General features: G+C 27.9%; 1 protein-coding gene across 2 annotated transcripts in view; it reads left to right on the top strand.

Annotated features, from left to right (window-relative positions):
* LOC121124648 (uncharacterized) overlaps nt 1–18800 on the top strand; it is a 194339-nt gene that overhangs the window by 126429 nt on the left and 49110 nt on the right. For both annotated transcript variants that reach the window (XM_071891120.1, XM_040719828.2), the window contains 3 exons: nt 7423–7631; nt 17084–17216; nt 17537–17670. In XM_071891120.1, the coding sequence (XP_071747221.1) occupies nt 7423–7631; nt 17084–17216; nt 17537–17670 (476 nt within the window). The remainder of the gene's footprint in view (nt 1–7422; nt 7632–17083; nt 17217–17536; nt 17671–18800) is intronic.

Here is an 18800-nt window from a genome sequence, read left to right as displayed (position 1 = left end):
CTGCTAACTATATTAATAAACCAATTTCAAATAAAAATACAAAAAATAAAGTAAGCTTTTTTGCTTATCTATTTTGTATACACATTGTTTTTTCAATATATTTTCTAAATTAACAGCAAATATAAGCATGAGATAATAAAAAATTAGCTCGTAAATAATCAAAACTTTCACGATTCTCACAATCATTTCAAATAGTCACAATACGTTGGTTACAATCAAGATATCGTTTTCTTTGAAGAAGTGAAAGATGATCTGGAAGCTGTTGAATGATCTCTATGCTGATCAAGTTTTCTTTGTCCTTTAAAAGTTCAACATTGAACTGGATGGTATGAAACAATTTGCAAGGAAAACGGACAGTGACGGTCTTTTATATGATTGGTTGATCGTGGTAATCTTTCGTCTGTTTGATTGAACATATTCCACAATTTGATGGAAAATCTAGGTCTGACACTGTAGACTATGTCTACAAGAAGGATTTGACTTCTGGTTTGAGAACATTTGAATATAAATTCAGACAAAAAGGCTACCAATGTACGACAACAATCAAGATCAACGAAAACAATTAATTTATTGAACAAATCAACAATCATACACACGCTCCATTGCAAACGGAGGCAAAAGTGACAATTATGACAACTAATATTAAAAGAAAGGCTCAAAAAACAATGAATACTTCACAGCAAATTTTATCCAATGATTTAAGAAACGTAAATGAAAATGTTGCTTCTAATCTTCCAACAGTTGAAACGATGAGAAGAAATATCCGAAAAGTAAGAGATAGAAATGACCTACCCCGGAATCAATTAAATAAACAAGATCTATAAGTTAAAATGGAAGTTGGTTTATTAATATAGGTAGGAGTTCACCAGGGGGAATTTTCTGAAAATCAGATTTTAAACCCATAACTCCTTGAATGAGTTTGATATTCAAACTGAACATAAAATCGTATAAAAATTTAATTACAAACATTCAACATTTTATACTGAATGATTATAGAAGTTTTTATCCAGTAAAAAAAAAAAGAACTTTTGCATTAAAAGATTTTACTAAAATAAAATATGTATTTATTTACATACATGATCAAATAAAACGTTATAAAAGCTTTAAGAGGCCTTTTATTGTAACTATATCAATAAAAACTCATTTTTTTGTTCTTGTAGTAAATGGAAATTTAAAGATTTGAATTTTTGAATTTGACACTTTTTGTCGGGACATCTAATACAGTTTTGAGTAAAAATATTTAAATGAATAGCAATAACAAACTTTTTACATGTAAGTATAGCTTGGAATGCACGAAACAGATAGTGTTTTATTATATATGTCTAAATAAATACTTTTTCCCTATAAAAATAGTATAAACTTTTAAAAGAGATTCTTTGATGTAACTTTTCTTATAAATTTTAAAGTCTGGAAATGCCATAAAATATGTATTTTCTTAAATAATAATATTCTATTTTTAAACATTGGCTCTTTTATTGTGTATACACTTTTTTTATATTTCTATCAGTAGATTTTCTTATCTCTAGGTTAATTCTAAGAGATGTGTTTTCTTACATTAACATGTATCGAAAGATATGAAGCGAATACCGTTGAGGTGGTTCTGTAATTCTTGACACAAATAAAGTCAGGTAAAACTTCATTGGAACTATATATGAAGAGATGTAAAATAAATGAACACATCACATAATAGGGTCCTCAATGGGCTGTTGACTCAGACCTCTAGAAAATTATGCGTGAACAGATGTAAAGGTTTATTTTGGTAGTTTCACATATTTGGGTATGTTCCCGTTCTTACTAATTAAGAGACATGATTTATACCCAACGGATGTTAGGGTGTATTTCCATGTATTTTATGATATACTCAAAGATATTTAAATGTTTTGTATAATTAATTTTAATAATCTGTGAAAAAGGAAATTTTTTAAAAACTTCAAGCAGCAATAGAGCCTCAAATAGATGTACGTTTTTTTTTACTTTTTGTGTTTGTGTAACTCAAAAAAATATGTACATGGAACGGACACCCTAATTTTTGAGTACTGAAGTATTCCTTTTTGCGTCTTTGATTTAGGCTGGTATCATAGTGTTTATACATACAAATTTGCAATCAACAATAATTATAGAAGGCCTTGCCTAAGCCTTAAAGTCCATTAACTCATGTTGAACAGCTGTTCATACGTAACCTTGCTCCACATCGGTCCTCTATGACCTCTCTGGATAATTTTATAAATCCACAAAGATCTACACCAGAGGTTGCTCTTTCAAGTTTACACTTGGAACCTTTAGAGCACTACCTCTGCAACCTTCTTACTCGTTGAAAAATAATCAAAAAATTAATTTCAGTGTTTCAACAGTAAGGTATGAACTAAATGCAGATTAGAGCTTTCTATTTTGTCATTGATAGTTGCTTAATTATGTGAGTTGTGACGTGTATAGTAAGTTCACCACGCTATTTTAACTGCTAGAAGGTTCATATTTCTCTTTTCATCCCCAGACAAGTCCAACCCGAAACAAGTTCATTGTAAGGAAAGTTCCTAACGAGGAAAATTCATCCGCCAGCAATATATTTATATATTGGAATTGAACTTGATGGAAAAAAAACACATTTTTTGTGGATTTTTTATTTTACTTTTTAATACAAAGATTTAATCATTCAATAATATACTCATTATCTTAGCAAAAAAGTGCCTAATCTAAATAAAGCCAAATACGTAACGAAAAACATTATTTAACTCTTAACCACCTATTATAATAAATTTTCTACATAGCTAAATTTTTAATTCCCTTAGTTGAGTATATATATATATATATCGTTTATTTAATTATCACTGCTCGTGACAATTGTTTCAAATCATCTGGTAAATACTTTAATATTTTAAAAATACATTTTGAACTTCTACAAATAAATTATACAAATCCCTAATTTTCCTTGTATAATAATTATATATATTTTATGAAAATATTCTATTTCCTCGGGATGAGCTTTCATCGCAATTAAATTGCTTTGAGATGAACTTGCCTTGTGGTGAAAATAGAAAGGTGAACCTTTGGAGGGTTAAAAGAGCACAGTGAAATTTCCGTACTCGTAACAACTTGATATTACAATCAAAAAACAAGTTCGAACAAATTATAATATTTTTAAACATATGTTGCTTAAAACACATCATAGTACAAAGCAACAGTTGACCAACAAAAAACCTTTCCCCCTTTTAAAAAGAATAGCATGAAAAACAATGGGACTATTTTATTTTTATATTTTTTAAAGTAAACTCTACTTAATTTTTATAACTAAAAAAGAATATGTTTAAATATAAAACTATTTAATTTTGAACTAATAATAATAAAATAAAGTTCTTTCAAAAAATTGTTGCTTATGTGTAAACTTTAAATAAATAAATTATATATTTATATGAAGTACGTCTACACAAAGAAAATCCTGAACAAACAACAAGCAAAACAGAAATTCCAAATCAATAAACATCCACATAAATAACCTAATCAGCTTATTTAAATGATAATTTATAGCCTTTTTATTCAACATAATAAGTTAGGTTGATATACCAATAATTTTAAATATACCGGGTGTGACGTTAAAATCTGAAAATTCAATACTTTTAAATCTAACTAGATATATTTACGCAGCCACTATATACGTATAAAACCAGCTGTAACGCTTTATCTTTATCTTGCTCCCTCTGGCGTTGACCTCTAGACGCCTTTTGAAGCTTGTCACGTATTTCTTATTAATTTTTTGAAATATCGCCTCATTGTTAGTTTACAATTGTCTTGATGGTCACATGCTGCCTAAGGATACACACCCTATACTTTACACTCAACCAAAAGGTTGTCTTCAGGTAAATACGAGGCCATATCTATTTTGGATAGAATATATATTATTATTACTTAATAATCTTAAGCCCGCATTGGTGGTCTGAACAGGTGTTCCGTTTTGTTCCAAGACCACAATATCATTCAGAAAGTTGACCTGACCCCATGGGATAAAGTTAGTCTCCCGATTTTATTTTCTTCATTAAGAAGCGCATAAATCTTCACGCGATGTTCAAACGTCATTTCCTTGATAACTTTGTAATAAGAAAAAAAATGAAATCAACGTACCTACCTTTATTCTTGTCTATCTTTGAAAAACTCAGCAGAACCTTTCCATTTGCCAATAACCTAGTATTCCGATTTCAAGGTTGGGTCCGGCAGTCTAGCATAGGATGGTTCAATTAAAATATAAATGGGCCTAAATTGGGTCGCCATTTCCAAGTGCCAAGCTAATGTGTTGTTATAAATCTTTTTCGATTTATTAATAATTGTTTTTTTTGTTTTTTCACAACACCGAATTCCATTAGTTTCTGTCTAAATTTTAGACATTGTTGGAGAAATTTGATCTCATTTTATTTATGATTGAGTATTGTTAGTCAGGTCTAAAGGCTTTATTTGAACTTTCAAATTATATTTTCCTTTCTTTGTGACCCAACACTTTTGGCACATTTAAATGCAGTTTGGAGCGTCTTCAAAAGATAAATCAGAATATTTTATCGACAGATATATAACTTAATAATTAATCAGCGAATACAAATATAGGTCCATATTCCATATTCTTTATTTCAACGTCAAACTCATCAAATAGACCATAATTCAAAATTAAAAGAATAAAGTAGTATTCCAATTGTTTTAATTTGAAACAAAAAAAAAAAATAACAGCATAACAATAATAATATTACGGCATAGTAGTCCCATTTGTCCAAACAAAATCAAGAACTTTTAATCAAAAAGCTGTGTATTGCGTAAAGGTACTAATTAGAATTGCAAAACATTACAAATATAAGAATAGGAATAAAAAATCAGTTGGTAGAAATAGAAAGATCATTTGTCCAATAGTTAATTTTTTTATTATCTGTCAATAACAAATAGCAAATATAATGAATAAATAAGAACCTTTAGTAGAATACAAGAGAAAGAGGGGAGTAATACTTATGATCACATTGATTTGAAGAGATTTTTTACCGCTAGCTGTTTGTTATATTATCTTGAGGAAAAAATATCTTGGTATTTCCTGCCTCTTTTTTTTAACTTAGTATATCTTGTTAATTATATTGGTCCATCGGATCAGACCATAAGAAGTTGTTAAGGTCTGAATGTACACTACAAGCCCTTTGAAGACAGTGTTGCATTTGGATTTTCAGTCGTGAATTATTGTGCACCGAGTATGGAGATTGCGAGGGAAAAAATTTGCCATATTTTACATTTTTACTACCTCAAAGGAAAAAACCACGTCGAAAACAACAAGAAAATTTGCAATATATACGTGACCAATACTCTTACGGTTTTTGTTACACTACAGTGGTTAAAGCGAGTTTTTCTCCCTCTCAATTCGTTCCTCTATTGTGAAAATCTCCATCGTTTGAAGCTGGTGATTTAACAAAAGTGACCAATTTTTATGAATAGGAGACATTATCAACACAACGCCAGTAGGAAAAAAAATAATGACTGTTCTAAGGGATATAATCTCGAACATTTATTTTGGCACAAATACAGGGAAAATAGTATAGTTATAATATAATTGCACTACGAATTTAAAACAAACAAAAAATGAGTAAAGTTCTTTAATTCTTTTTTAGAAGGGATGTGTTTTGACTGTCCATAAAGACTATTTGAAACAAATTAAATATTAAATATTTCTCTGAATAATTAACTTTTGTTTATTCTAACGATGCTTGTAATGATCTAGTTTGGGAATCGGGTAATCTTTTGGAGAGTAGATACCAAACTAGTGTCATGTCAGAGGGGCAAACAGTTGTCGCTGAAGATTCAGGATGAAAAACCATGTTATTGAATATATAATTGATTTTCTGGGTTTAATGGTTATTTTCAAGTAAAAGTACTCTAAATGGTAGGTTAATCGCCTGTGTGGCCGGCCTGTCAATGTAGGTCCTGTGGTTATCCTTCCCTATGATGGGCCAGGTAAGATTCGAGGGAACAAAATGATGACTAGACCAAAAGGTTAAACTGCTTTACTCTTTCTGTTTCCCCTACTCACCACATTGTAGAAAAGGATATAAAATTATATTTATTCGACGATTAAGATCAATGGAGACATTTTGCTTAATAAATATTAAACTTCTCCTATATACACTCTCCAGGAAGTCATTTTGGATTAGTACGCCTATATTTAAAAGATTATCCATGATAAGACGGCGGGGCAGTCAAAATTCAGACACAGGCTGATATGGCCCGAGGTTCGGGGTTGCCGACCTCTTATCTAGATAATACCAATTTATTGTATTTTTCTTATATACAAAGTAATTTCAAATTATAATGTTTATAGCAATATTCATAAAAACAAGTTTAACATTCTAAACGTAGTTTAAGGACATTTTTTTTTACATACTTTTTTTTATGGAATACAATATATTAGAAAAATAAGAAGGGGACATATATCTTTTTAAATTTTAAGACTGGAAGATTCATTTTTTTATTTAAAAAAAATATGATTCAGATATACGGAAGGCTTTAACAAATTGTATTTTGTTTGGATAAAAAGTCAGAATCTCTTCTCTTATTTTTTTAGGCATTCCCATATTTATGTATATACATAATTTTGAAGTAATAAACATAATATTCATATATACATTTTGGGACTTATAGGTTCACTTTTTATATGAAAAGTTATCATTTCGATGAAAGGAGATGTTCAAATTTAAGAAAAAAAATCAAACTTCCAGTCTCATTGGGTTAAAAACAACAATCGTACCAAGCCGTTTTTTCTTCTCCAATTCTAAAACTTTTTTTTTTGCTTTACAAAATTTGCACCCCTAAGAATCAAATAGAGGAGTCAGATAGTAATTGGAGGCCTGTTCAATCCCCATTACAGAACTTACAAGCTATGTTATAATTTTTTTAATTTTTTAAACTTCTTATTTTTGTTAGTTTTGAAAGTATAAGGGCTTTGGAGTTACAGAGCGCCAATTCCAACACTTTTGTCTTTCCTGAAAGTATTTCAGTCGTATTTTTGAGAAAAATTATCCCATGTCTACTTTTTTGTTAACATACACCAAGTCATAATTAAGTATTGCTAAATATATTATCCTGGTAAAAGTTGTCTCTTTTAGAATAGCTATTTATACGTAGCTTACTGAAGCATTATGTTTTATCATATTAAAGTAAAGAGATGGGAAATGCTACCATTAATTAATATCATCATTTAAATAAACGACTCTCTATTTTTCCTTATCTCCATGGAGAAAATAATGTATATTAGTTGTTGTGTTTTTTGGTAATATTTCTTCTTAAAGGGATTTATAATTAACTTTGATATAATGAAGTGAAATCGACCTCTTTACTTTTTGATATATATATGTATATATTTTTAAGAAAAGAAAAATAAATCTTTAAATTATAATTTACTATCTATTTTAGTTCCTGCAAATGGACTCTATAATCTTAGAGTAAATATACCAGAGATAGCTCAACGGGGACGTGACGTCATATTTAATTGTACCTACTCATTAGAAGCTGACAAACTCTATGCCATCAAATGGTATAGGGGAAACTATGAGATATTTCGATTTGTACCTTCGGAGAATCCAAAGAAGAAAACGTTTCCATTGCTTGGTTTCAACGTTTCAGTAAGTAGATTTAAAGTTTTCTATGAAGCATTTAAAAGAGAGATTTTTTTATTATTTTTTTATAAGAGTTTAAGTTTTTTGAGATAATTGAAAGTTTTAATTAAGTTTTGGGCAATGTAATATGAGGAAATAAATAAAACAAATGAGGAAACTTTGGATTAAAGAAACATTTAAATCAATTTGTCATTAGTACAAACATGTTAAAAGTTTGATTCATTGAATCACGGAAATGAAACCAATGGTTTATATAGAAAAAAAAATGGCTTGACATAGCTAAACAATAACGGGATACAATTAAATACATTTCAATAATTTATAATAAAGTTTGTATTTTTCAATTAATATTGACTTTTAGACAATTTAAAGTAAAATCTGGTTATACATTTTTTTCAGCTAGCAAGTGTTTACTGTATTATTTTATGATTCCATCTAGGATAGATACTCTAGTTTCAAAAAAAAGTAAGGTGTATTTTTTTCAGAAAATGTCAGCCTTTTTTACATATACATAGAAACTAGGTATGATCGGTTTGGCTATTTTTTATACTACAGGGTTAACATCTTTTGAATTCTGCGAAGACAACTTCCAATGTTATATTTAATTTGGCTACGAATGAAAATTTGACATAAACAACCAATATATTATTTTTTGTTCTACTTTGGAGGTTTATTTTACAAAATTGTTATAAATCTTTTGACTCACAATTAAATTTAATTTTTTATTCATATTTGTAGCATAATGTAACGTTTCTAGTTTTATTTTTCTATAGCCCCACAATTTATATAATAACTTGTCGGAGCCAAGGCATGTTCGTTTTCAAAAAATAGGTCATATCATTCAATTTAAGACTCCGTTTTCTATGTTTTACAAAGTATTTACGAAATTCAAAGTGTGACATAGAAGCATGGGGAAAACTAGATTTGCTTTCGTTTCTAGTCTATTGCTTGTAACTGGAGAGTTTTGAAATGGGGACACTTGTTTAGTATGAAATATAGTATTTAAAGAAGGAAAAAAACTAAGCGATGAACTAGTTGATTGTTGTTTCAATTTGGTGGGGGGGTAGAAAATACCCAACCTGACACGATCCGTGGTTTAATCGTCAGCGTTTGCATCTTTAATAGGAGCCCATTAAACATATTGAATTATATTTTCAAGCCATTTGATGTAAACTATTTAACTTTGGCATATGAAAATAATCATTTGCGATCAATCAAATAAAAATATAATTATACCCAAAATTGATTTTGAATAATGTATTTTTGTATTTGACTACTAATCAAAACTTTTTACTACTAGTCATACTGTAATGATTTATAGATATAGGACCTTTAACTTATTTAAATATATATATATATGTTATATTAGCAAGAGTCAAAATAGTTTTCTTTACATTTTATCTAAATATTAAAAACATGATTACCAATCCAATGCGTATAACTTTTATTTTATCTTCAACCCGCTGGACTAGTTCTTAAAATGTTAAATGATTTTGTTTTTGTATCAGTTATACATATTTCTTTGAGCTTGTATCTCTCAAGCCTTATGGAAATAATAGCATTCAGCTATAAAAAGGTTGGTAACTCCTAGTCCGTACAATGCATATAAAGTAACATCTTGTTAACGCCACTTTGTTTATTATTTAGTAAAAAGCTACACCATATTGTATTATATATATGTATATTTTAGACTGATCAATTTCTTACTTATTTTTTTAAGAAGAAATATTAGCTCGCATAGTATGAAGATCTGTATTTAGGTAAAAAAGGAATATTAACAATTTTGAATAATTTTGAGAGAGTTTTAGAGGTTGCTCAACCCCTCATTGCTTTGAATATTCACTTTCTTCGAAAAAAATTCCCTTCGGCTTATATTATTTTCCAACCACAAAACTATGTAGGTAAGCTTATTAAACACACCTCTAATGAAGAATCAAAATCCCTCTGATAATGTATATTTTTTATGTTAAGTATTTGGGGATATTGCAGTTTAATTTTAAAAATACTAAAGATCGATTATATGCACTGTGAAAAATAGGGAAAAAAACAAAACTTTTACTACTATTCCGTTATAAATCAAAGAAACTAATATAAGAACAAAGTGGAAAAAATATTTTTTTAATTAAATTTACATATGCAAATAAACATTATTTGCATGAGAACCAAAGAAAAATAAATTTTTTCGATAAAAAAGAACGTCAATTTTCAAAAATTTAAGGACGTTGAGTAACCTTTAAAATATTTTCTAAAAAGTTTAAAATTTGTCAGTAGTCATCTTTTTTTACTAAAATAAATTGACTGAAAAGTCTATGACAGATCAACATTTCCAAGAAAAAAGCTAGAAATGGACCGTTCCAATATATAAACTATGTATATGTTCGCTATACCGGGTAATGACATATTTAAAAATATACTATAATAAATAGGTATAGACAATCCTACTTGCTGTAGCACTACATCATAAACATATTTGGCCTATTCGTGACGTATTTTTAACCCCTCCCCCCTCCCTTAAAAAAAAAAAAAAAAGAATGAATCTTTTAATGAAAAATTCCTGAAACCATATACAAAAAAATTAGAAAACACTTCTTGAAACACATATTGATTTCAATATCAACGTTTTTGTGTTGGTACTTTTTGATACTTGAAAGAGTTTTGAAGAGCACCAAAATATTGATACCTATTTTGATACCAGAGCAGGCTTTTCTTTTTGTTTGGATTTGTTAAGAATGTATTAAAATGAATAAATAAGGATATCGTAAATCATATAATACGATTTAGCTATTATTAATTATTTTATAGGTTCTTATATTCTTCAATCCTAGTTATATGTGTGAAGAAAATAAAAAGATAGGTTGGACAATAGGACTGAAAGACTGATACGTCAGTCCATAGGGCAAAAAAGATTAAACTGATAGAAAAAAAGACTGAAAGGGGTGGAGAAAAAAGACTGATAAGGCAATCAATCCTAGATTGTGTACAAGTTATAACCTGTACAAACAAACTGTACAAGTGGCCAATTCCTAGTCTTAAAATGCATTGTTTAATTACAATATTGGTGATTCTAATTAACACCACTTCATTGATATTATCATTTCTCTTTGAGCATTTATATTGACATGGTTATTATTTGTTTATAAGTAATATAAGTGGGGCATTGAAACTTTATTATTTGCAACAAAATAATAAAAAATAGTATTATATAGCCAAAAAATACACTTAATATATATGGATAATGTATAATATGGATATTAAATAATTGCATGATAATTATCTATAGAAGAGTAAATTCTTCATTTAAAATTCTTCATCCTATTTTTGAGCTACAACTTGCACAAGTTTCTTATACCTGTTGCAACTTGTGCACACTATACATTTACATAAATGAATTCTCTAATTTAAAGTATCAGTATAATGGGTTGTAAGTTAGATTTTTTTCTCTTAAAATTCGATCGTTTATCCCTCATACAATATATAATTGATATAATGTAAAAACATACAATACCATCAATTCGGTACGCCTTCACAAAAGAAAACTGGAATGTTTTTTTATCAAAATTGAGTGCAGACTGAATTTGTGTAATTCGATAAAGTATCCCAATTTTTAATTATACTTATGAAAAAATATATTGCACATAAAATAATAAAATGATCGTCATAATGAAAAAGTAATAAATTCATAGATTTTATTTCACAGGCTTTAGGAGGAGCGGGGGGGGGGGCAAATTAAGCCTTATTAATTATAAAAATATTCTAAACTACAGTTAAAATTCTTGATCACTCTAAATCATAACAAAAATTTGAATAATAAGGGTATAATTTACTTAAATATCTATATAAAGTATTGTATAGTATGTATGTATACATATAGGAAAAAATGAATTGGGATTATCCGTCCTTTTATTTTATTTTTCAAGATTGTTCTTATGTTGATTCACAATATAGTTAATAAATGGAATATAGAAGAACTAAATAAATAGTTTTAATTTTTTTAATCCAAAAATTATATATATATTTAATACATTTTTGGATTTCCTGTTAAATATCTCTAGGGTAGAAAGAAATTTAAATATTACTTTGAATAAGTGCCCATAATTTACCAACATACACATAGAAAAAAGTAAATGACGTAATCCCTAAGGAATTTCAAATTTCTAAAAAGAAAAAAAACATTTAAACTTACAAAAAAACTTATACTTTTCACATTTAGTAAATAGAAAAAAAAACTTATACAATTGTAGGCAGCCACGCATACGAACAATAAATAGTTATTTATGAGTACAGCTGTAATAAACAAAAAATAAGTAAGAGACGAAGGGGAACATTTATTTAAAATAATTTGCTCTATGTATTACAAAGACTTTTTATAAATATGTTATATACACGACGGAAAATGATTTTATGTAATATATACTAAGGTAAATCATGAACTTTACATTTCATGAACACGCATTTTGATTAATTCCTCCAAGCTCATTAAAACAACTTTTAAATAGAAAAAAACATTGCCATATCTAAGGCGACGCATATTTATAGTAAAATAATTAAATATGGGGATGCTGGTTTGTTATTGATGGGTTTGTAGGACAAAATTACATCCCTTTTAAAATTAAACATGTTTTAATATTTATGGGACATTTCCCGCAATAAGACATTTAATAACAAGTTTTATTTTTGCTTTCATTTGTCGATAAGGATATTTGTAATTAAAAACAAGCCTCAAGATACGTCATTATCCCGTAGCCTCATTAATAACAAAACCTGCATCCTCTTATTAATCTATTTTACGTGAAACATGTGTTGCTTACAACATTGAACATAGAGTAGTTTCATAATTGCATTGTGTGAGTTTAAGACATATTTTCAATTGGCGATAGTTCTAAACAATTACAATCAGGGCGGGTTTTATTTAAAATTATAAACCGAAGTGCCAAACACGCTTGTTAATAGGTTAGCTGAAAATTTCCCAGATCTTCATAGTAAAACGTATGTGGGGGGGGTCTCAATGAAATTTTTATAAATCACACTGTTTGGCAAAATTCGATTTTTCATTTCCCCGATGCCTTTTTTAAGGTACTATTAAATTAATACTAATGATTTTTAGTAATAATACTGTTTTGTCGATTAACTTCTAATGACATAAGTTTTTTTATAAATGATCATTATTTTGAGTTCTACACCCAGTGAAAATTCACTGTGGCTTGTTCTGGATAAATGGTGGATGGAGAAGTAAATCTTAGACTAGTCAATGTAATATAGAAATTGTTTTCAGTTGTTTGGTAAATGGTCTGTGATACAATATTTTTATTCTTCTTCAAATGGGACCGTTTTTTCGTAATTTTATCTTTCAAACACTGGTCTTGATGATCTTCCCCTTTTTGAGGTGGTCATTGAATATTATACCAGCTGACTGTTGTATCATTACACACTTTGGATTCGGTTTATTTCGTGCAGTCCACTCGGCTTACTGGCCATGGAACTCTGTAGTGTAGTGATGTTTCATTCATAGTCACATATCGTCTTAGAAATTTGAATTCATTATGGTCGAAAAATGTATTGCTTATTAACATAGGAATATATTTTTCTTTCATTTTGTAATTATAGCAAAAAATTATTCACCCGGAATGATTTAACTCAAGAACCAATAGTTTGACAGATGATAAATTTGTAAGCCTATCGTTTGAAGGTTGATATAGTAAATAAAAATCATACGTTTTCATTCTAGGGGACCCTCTCTGTGTCAACCTGCAAACTTTTCAGCCAACGTAATAATTTGAGTAGATTATATTTCTTATATATATACTTTTTAACATGCAATTTGTCTTTTTCTATATCACAGATGACGTCACTTTATTGTTTTCTGTATTGCTGTCGACGTTTGAGCGCAAGGAGAATAAAACTGTAATGTTTTTTCTACAAAAATCCCATTCCTAACAATGATACAATATAAAGATGAACATTGCGTAGTAAAATATTTTAAAACTATCAAAATTTAATGCAATCACTTCTTTTTTATGAAAAAATACGTTTGTCAAGGCAAGTCTCTTTAGTTTAAAGTAAACGAGGCAAAGGTAAAATGATAGCTGTATAAAAGTCATTTCCAAAATGTTTATTATTGATGGGGAAGATGACTAGCTAATAATTTTTTTTTGTAATCAAGGTGGCACTTTCTTTTATTAATCAAAACAAAATTTGAACGGCATTTTTGAAAAAGGGTATTGAATTTTTTTAAGTAATGACGCCATTTAAAAAAAAATTAGGAACAAACAATTTATTTTATACATAATATTTAAAAATTGACAACAAATTTTTTTTCAAAGAGAACTTGACCTCTTTCATTATCAATATATCGACCTCTTTTTTTAAATTAATGCTCAACCCCTCGGACAAATGTTTCAAGCCCTCTATTTTCAGTTAACCTTTTTAAATATACAAAATTTTTGAATATAAATTATTCATGGGAAATTAGTAATTGAGGTAATGTTGAGACAATTAATTCCAGGTAAATAGACAAATGTCCACTCATTACGCAAATTCTAAACCAACGAACCTCATTTATCATTGAAGACAATCATATTCTACGGGAACTATAAGTATGTAATGTGTCATTTTATTTAGTAACGACGAGCATAGGTTTAATACATTATTTTTTTACAAAGGATATGAAGAGTTTTCATATCGTGTCATCATTGTAAAAGTTACCTATGTATATTGGAAAATAACCAATTTTTAAAGAATTAGGAATATGAAAAATTGAGAATTAACAATGTTTGTGTATTTTGAATTCGAAATATGAACCAACGAAATAAAATTATATCATGGAGGAAAAACCATATTATAGACAATACTTCAGTTAGTTTTTTTTTAAACCAGACATGGTCTTATTATTCAGATCAAACTCAGAAAACCGATATTTCCGGAAGAATATCTAATATCTTAATGCTATTTGATATTGCAGAAAATTCTTGTTAAATTTTTGTAGCCAGGGAATATTTATTACACAGATTATATTTCTTAAAAAGACTGCAAGACAAAATTGACCTGCATGGTCACATCATTAAATAAAACAATCAAAGAGAAGATATATTCATACCATGGGTCGCCATATTTATTTTCAATAAAATTTGCTGTTTTTTTTAAACAGTCATCTTACTAATACTAATATACCAATATCAATATGATAAATCCGTACTTTATTATCTAAATAAGTTTGTCTGTAATACTGGATCAGATCCGATTGGAAAATATTTTATACTAGCCAATGACTAATTTATGCATATGTGTTATACATTTTTATTACCCTTGCCAATGATTTTCTCTCCAAGTATCCCACTTTTTACACTTTGTTATGAAACAAAATTAATTGTAAAAATACTGTTTTTTGTAAACCTAAGAAGTCATCAAAAACGTAAAAGTTGAGAAAAAAAAACGAGAAAAAGATTAACAAATATTAGAGTAATAAATATTTTTCATATTGATTATAATACTAATCAATAAAATATATATAAGACTGCTAATAAATATTGAGTTCATATTTCAATCATAAGAGCTCCCCAATTTCCCACCATCATTCTTTTCCTTAAAAACTCAGGATCCAATATGTTTTAAAAATACTAATTTTTTTTATGTAGGTTATCAAAATATCATAAGTATTTTGTATATCTAAGCTGTAATGTTTTATTCACGAACATAATTATGTAAACATTGATTGATTTAGAGTCTGAGAAAAAAGTATATTATTTGGCTTACATTTTGCTTTATAATTGAATGATATCAGAAACCTAGTATTTAAAAGTAATTCAACTCTAAAAAGATCAGACTATTTATTATTTTATTAACCCTTCTTAGTTATATGGGATTTTATATATTCCAAGATATCAAAAAATGCTTTTTATTCCTTTGAATAAATATTTTATCATCATTTTATCCTGATAATGCGGTGTTTTTGACTTTTTTGTATATTGAACCAATTTTAATTGAGGGTTAATTAAATTTATACACTGTTTGTCTTAAAACTCATTCCTTTGTTTTTCCTTTTGATTTCTTGAATTTAATGTTTTTACGATAAATATAACAAATTAAAAGTTGTTAGAACACCAAACTCAGAATGTTAAGCTTATTTTAATATCTAGTTTTTTTGTTGTATGTAATGTACAATAATTTTTAGCCTTTTAGCTGATATTTGGGAGTACAAAATGGACAGAATAGTTAAAAAATGATTCCAAATTTGAATGTAGTAATACAACTGTTAATCATGTAAATAATTTCATTTCATTTTTATGGTACCTATTTTACCAAGTTTACTAACTGTGCAATAAAAAGATATTTACTTTCGGATGATTATTTACAAAATCTCCAGAATGATCAGAAATATAAAATTACCTAGCACAATAAAAGACGTTTAACCTGTTGATCTATAAAAAAAGAATAAAAATGCAAACGCTCTTGATATGTGGACCAATATTATAACAAAATGAATTTGAGTAACGAATGAAAATTTAATTTGGATTTTAGAAAATAAAAGTTGATTTCTGTTCAATGTAGTATTTGTCAAGCTTGAAATTTTAAAAAATACAGACGTCGAATATATTCGTCAAAAATAAATGTATTAATTTATTTAGAAGATAAATATATTAGTCTTTCCTATGCACGTATCCATTTCTTGGTCAACGGCACCAATGCCTGCCCGTTAAGGGTAAATACAGTCTTGAAATACAACATCGGTGGATTTGGATGTCTTATTTAGTATGCAGTCTATGACGGCATTAACAAAACAAAATAATTATTTAGTTATTTATGTTTTATTTATTATCTAAGTCTCAGCTGCTAATGTAAGGGGTTTACTACTTCATCAATAGTTGGTAAGAGAAGAAGAATTATATTAACTATATTTGCAAATTACCAAAGATTATTACTGTCACCAATACAAAGGAAAGGATTAGACTGGGCATAGCCAACATACTTCAAGTGTCTTTGTCTATAGTTACTTCCATATTGGACCGTTTCGTTCCAAAGAAAAAAGTTCATGGGTCCAATTGATTTAGGATTTAGGATATTTTTTGATGTTATAATTGCGTTATATTGTTGGAGCAATGTGCAAAATTATTATTTTGCAAATTGCTCCAACAACTCCTAATGATATAGTATTAATGTAACAATGGATCAATTTGCTAATTAAGTCCCTAGAGTATACAGAGGATTAACGTGTATTATTATTATAATTTTAACCTCCTTCCCTGATCTGCAGTTAAATTAATAAGCATTAACTGGCTTGCAGTCATGAAAAGGTTGTGGATAGTGTATATACAATGTTATACAGTGTATATTTTTTGCCGTATGATTTAAGAAAAATATTACTTTTATACTCAATATATTTATATATATTTCACAAAATAGGCAACTAATTTTTTTCCAAAGTTGCTTATACTATATTAATTGTATATTTCATTATTTTTTAGGAAGAAAAATCAACAGGAGAAACATTATTTCTTCACTCCGTTAATTTTGAGAATAGTGGAGCTTATAGTTGCGAAGTCATTGCAGATATAACGTTCCATACACTTATACAGACCAAGGAAATGCTGGTAATTGGTAAGTTTCCTATTAAATGATTATAATGTCGAGACTCCAAAATCTTTTATAATGCCTTCAATATGGTCATTTATTTAATATGTATTTATAATATAATATAATTTAATTTTTTCATCTTTTTTATTTGCATAATAATGGCTTGAATTTATGAGCAAATGCCTTAAAAAATTTAAATAACATTCTACTTAAGGGAAAATGATTATATTTTTGTATACATATCTTGATGTTGCATAAAAAAAAGATGATGTATTATATATTTGAAATTCGTCAGAAGTCAACAGTGTTAACATATGTTGTGTATATTTAATTACGTACCTTAGATCTCCCAGATGAAAGACCCCGAATCACTGGCGTAAAAGACAAATATCGTATTGGAGATACCATCACGGCAACTTGTACCTCTTGGCAAAGTCATCCACCAGCGAATTTAACGTGGTTTATCAATGGAGAGCCTGTAAGTTAACAGTTAATTATTCTTCTAAAAGTTTTTCAACTTGCTATAAAAATGAATATATTCAGGACTTTTAAAACATTTTTTTTGTGGGCTAGCCGGAACAATAGGTTCAAACAGCATGGGTGTTGATAAAATAATGTAGTTATTATCAAAGCTTCATTTTAATATGACTTAATTAATATAGTCTTCCGTATATATTTAAATATGTAGAGAGTTAAATGGGTGAAGTAAGATAATTACATTCAGGGTAAGAATTACTTGATGATTCGTATATAATTAGTTCATATTATTTTGTATAAATTAAAAAATATAAATAATTACAAACATCTCATGAGGAACAAAGAAATTTAAAAAAATAAAATCTGGAAGAAATCTCCTAAATGAAGCTCGGAAACAGGTTCTCTTTCACAAAAAAAACAAAACATCCATGAACGTTATTAAAGTACCAAAATATCTTTAAAAAGTAGAAAATTTAACAGATGCAAAAACTTTACCAAAATCACATGCACAACTGCCCTAACAAAGTAAAATAATAACATGAATATAATAAACAGTATGAGGGTACAGAACAGCGTCGTTCTGAACCAGTATTATTTTATTTTTTGGGTGTATTTCAGTTTTGGATTCATAGATCTTCATTTTTGTAAATTTTTTTAAAAAATACAGAAAAACTTAAAGGTAACTCACACTATAGTATATCAAACTGTATATGTTTATATCATATTTTATTTGTGTGATTTTACATTCTGGGGGGCAATATATACTATAAAATCATTTATGAACAAATCAAAGGAAAAGTAAAGTTATCGAAACTAAAAAAAAAAAACTTCTTATACGTGCTTATTCAATACAGTAAAAAATCTATTTTTATAACTATAAGGACTTTTTCCGGTTTCAATTAAATAAAATACAAAAAATACTTTTAAAAACGTTACCCTATAATTTAATTTAACTATATACATTGAAACCCTTAAACTAATATTAATTATTTGCTACTGAGGAATATTTGTTCAATTGGGCATGTATGATTTGTATGATCAATAATGTTCTAAGCCTTATAAATAAAACTGTTTTACCAAATTTGTATACAAATACGGAAATATATCCACTAAAATCCTTGGATTATTTAT

Source organism: Lepeophtheirus salmonis, chromosome 9, assembly GCF_016086655.4.
Source record: "Lepeophtheirus salmonis chromosome 9, UVic_Lsal_1.4, whole genome shotgun sequence".
NCBI lineage: Eukaryota > Metazoa > Arthropoda > Copepoda > Siphonostomatoida > Caligidae > Lepeophtheirus > Lepeophtheirus salmonis.
Note: the sequence above shows the minus strand (reverse complement) of the source record. Positions and strands in the feature narration are given on the sequence as shown.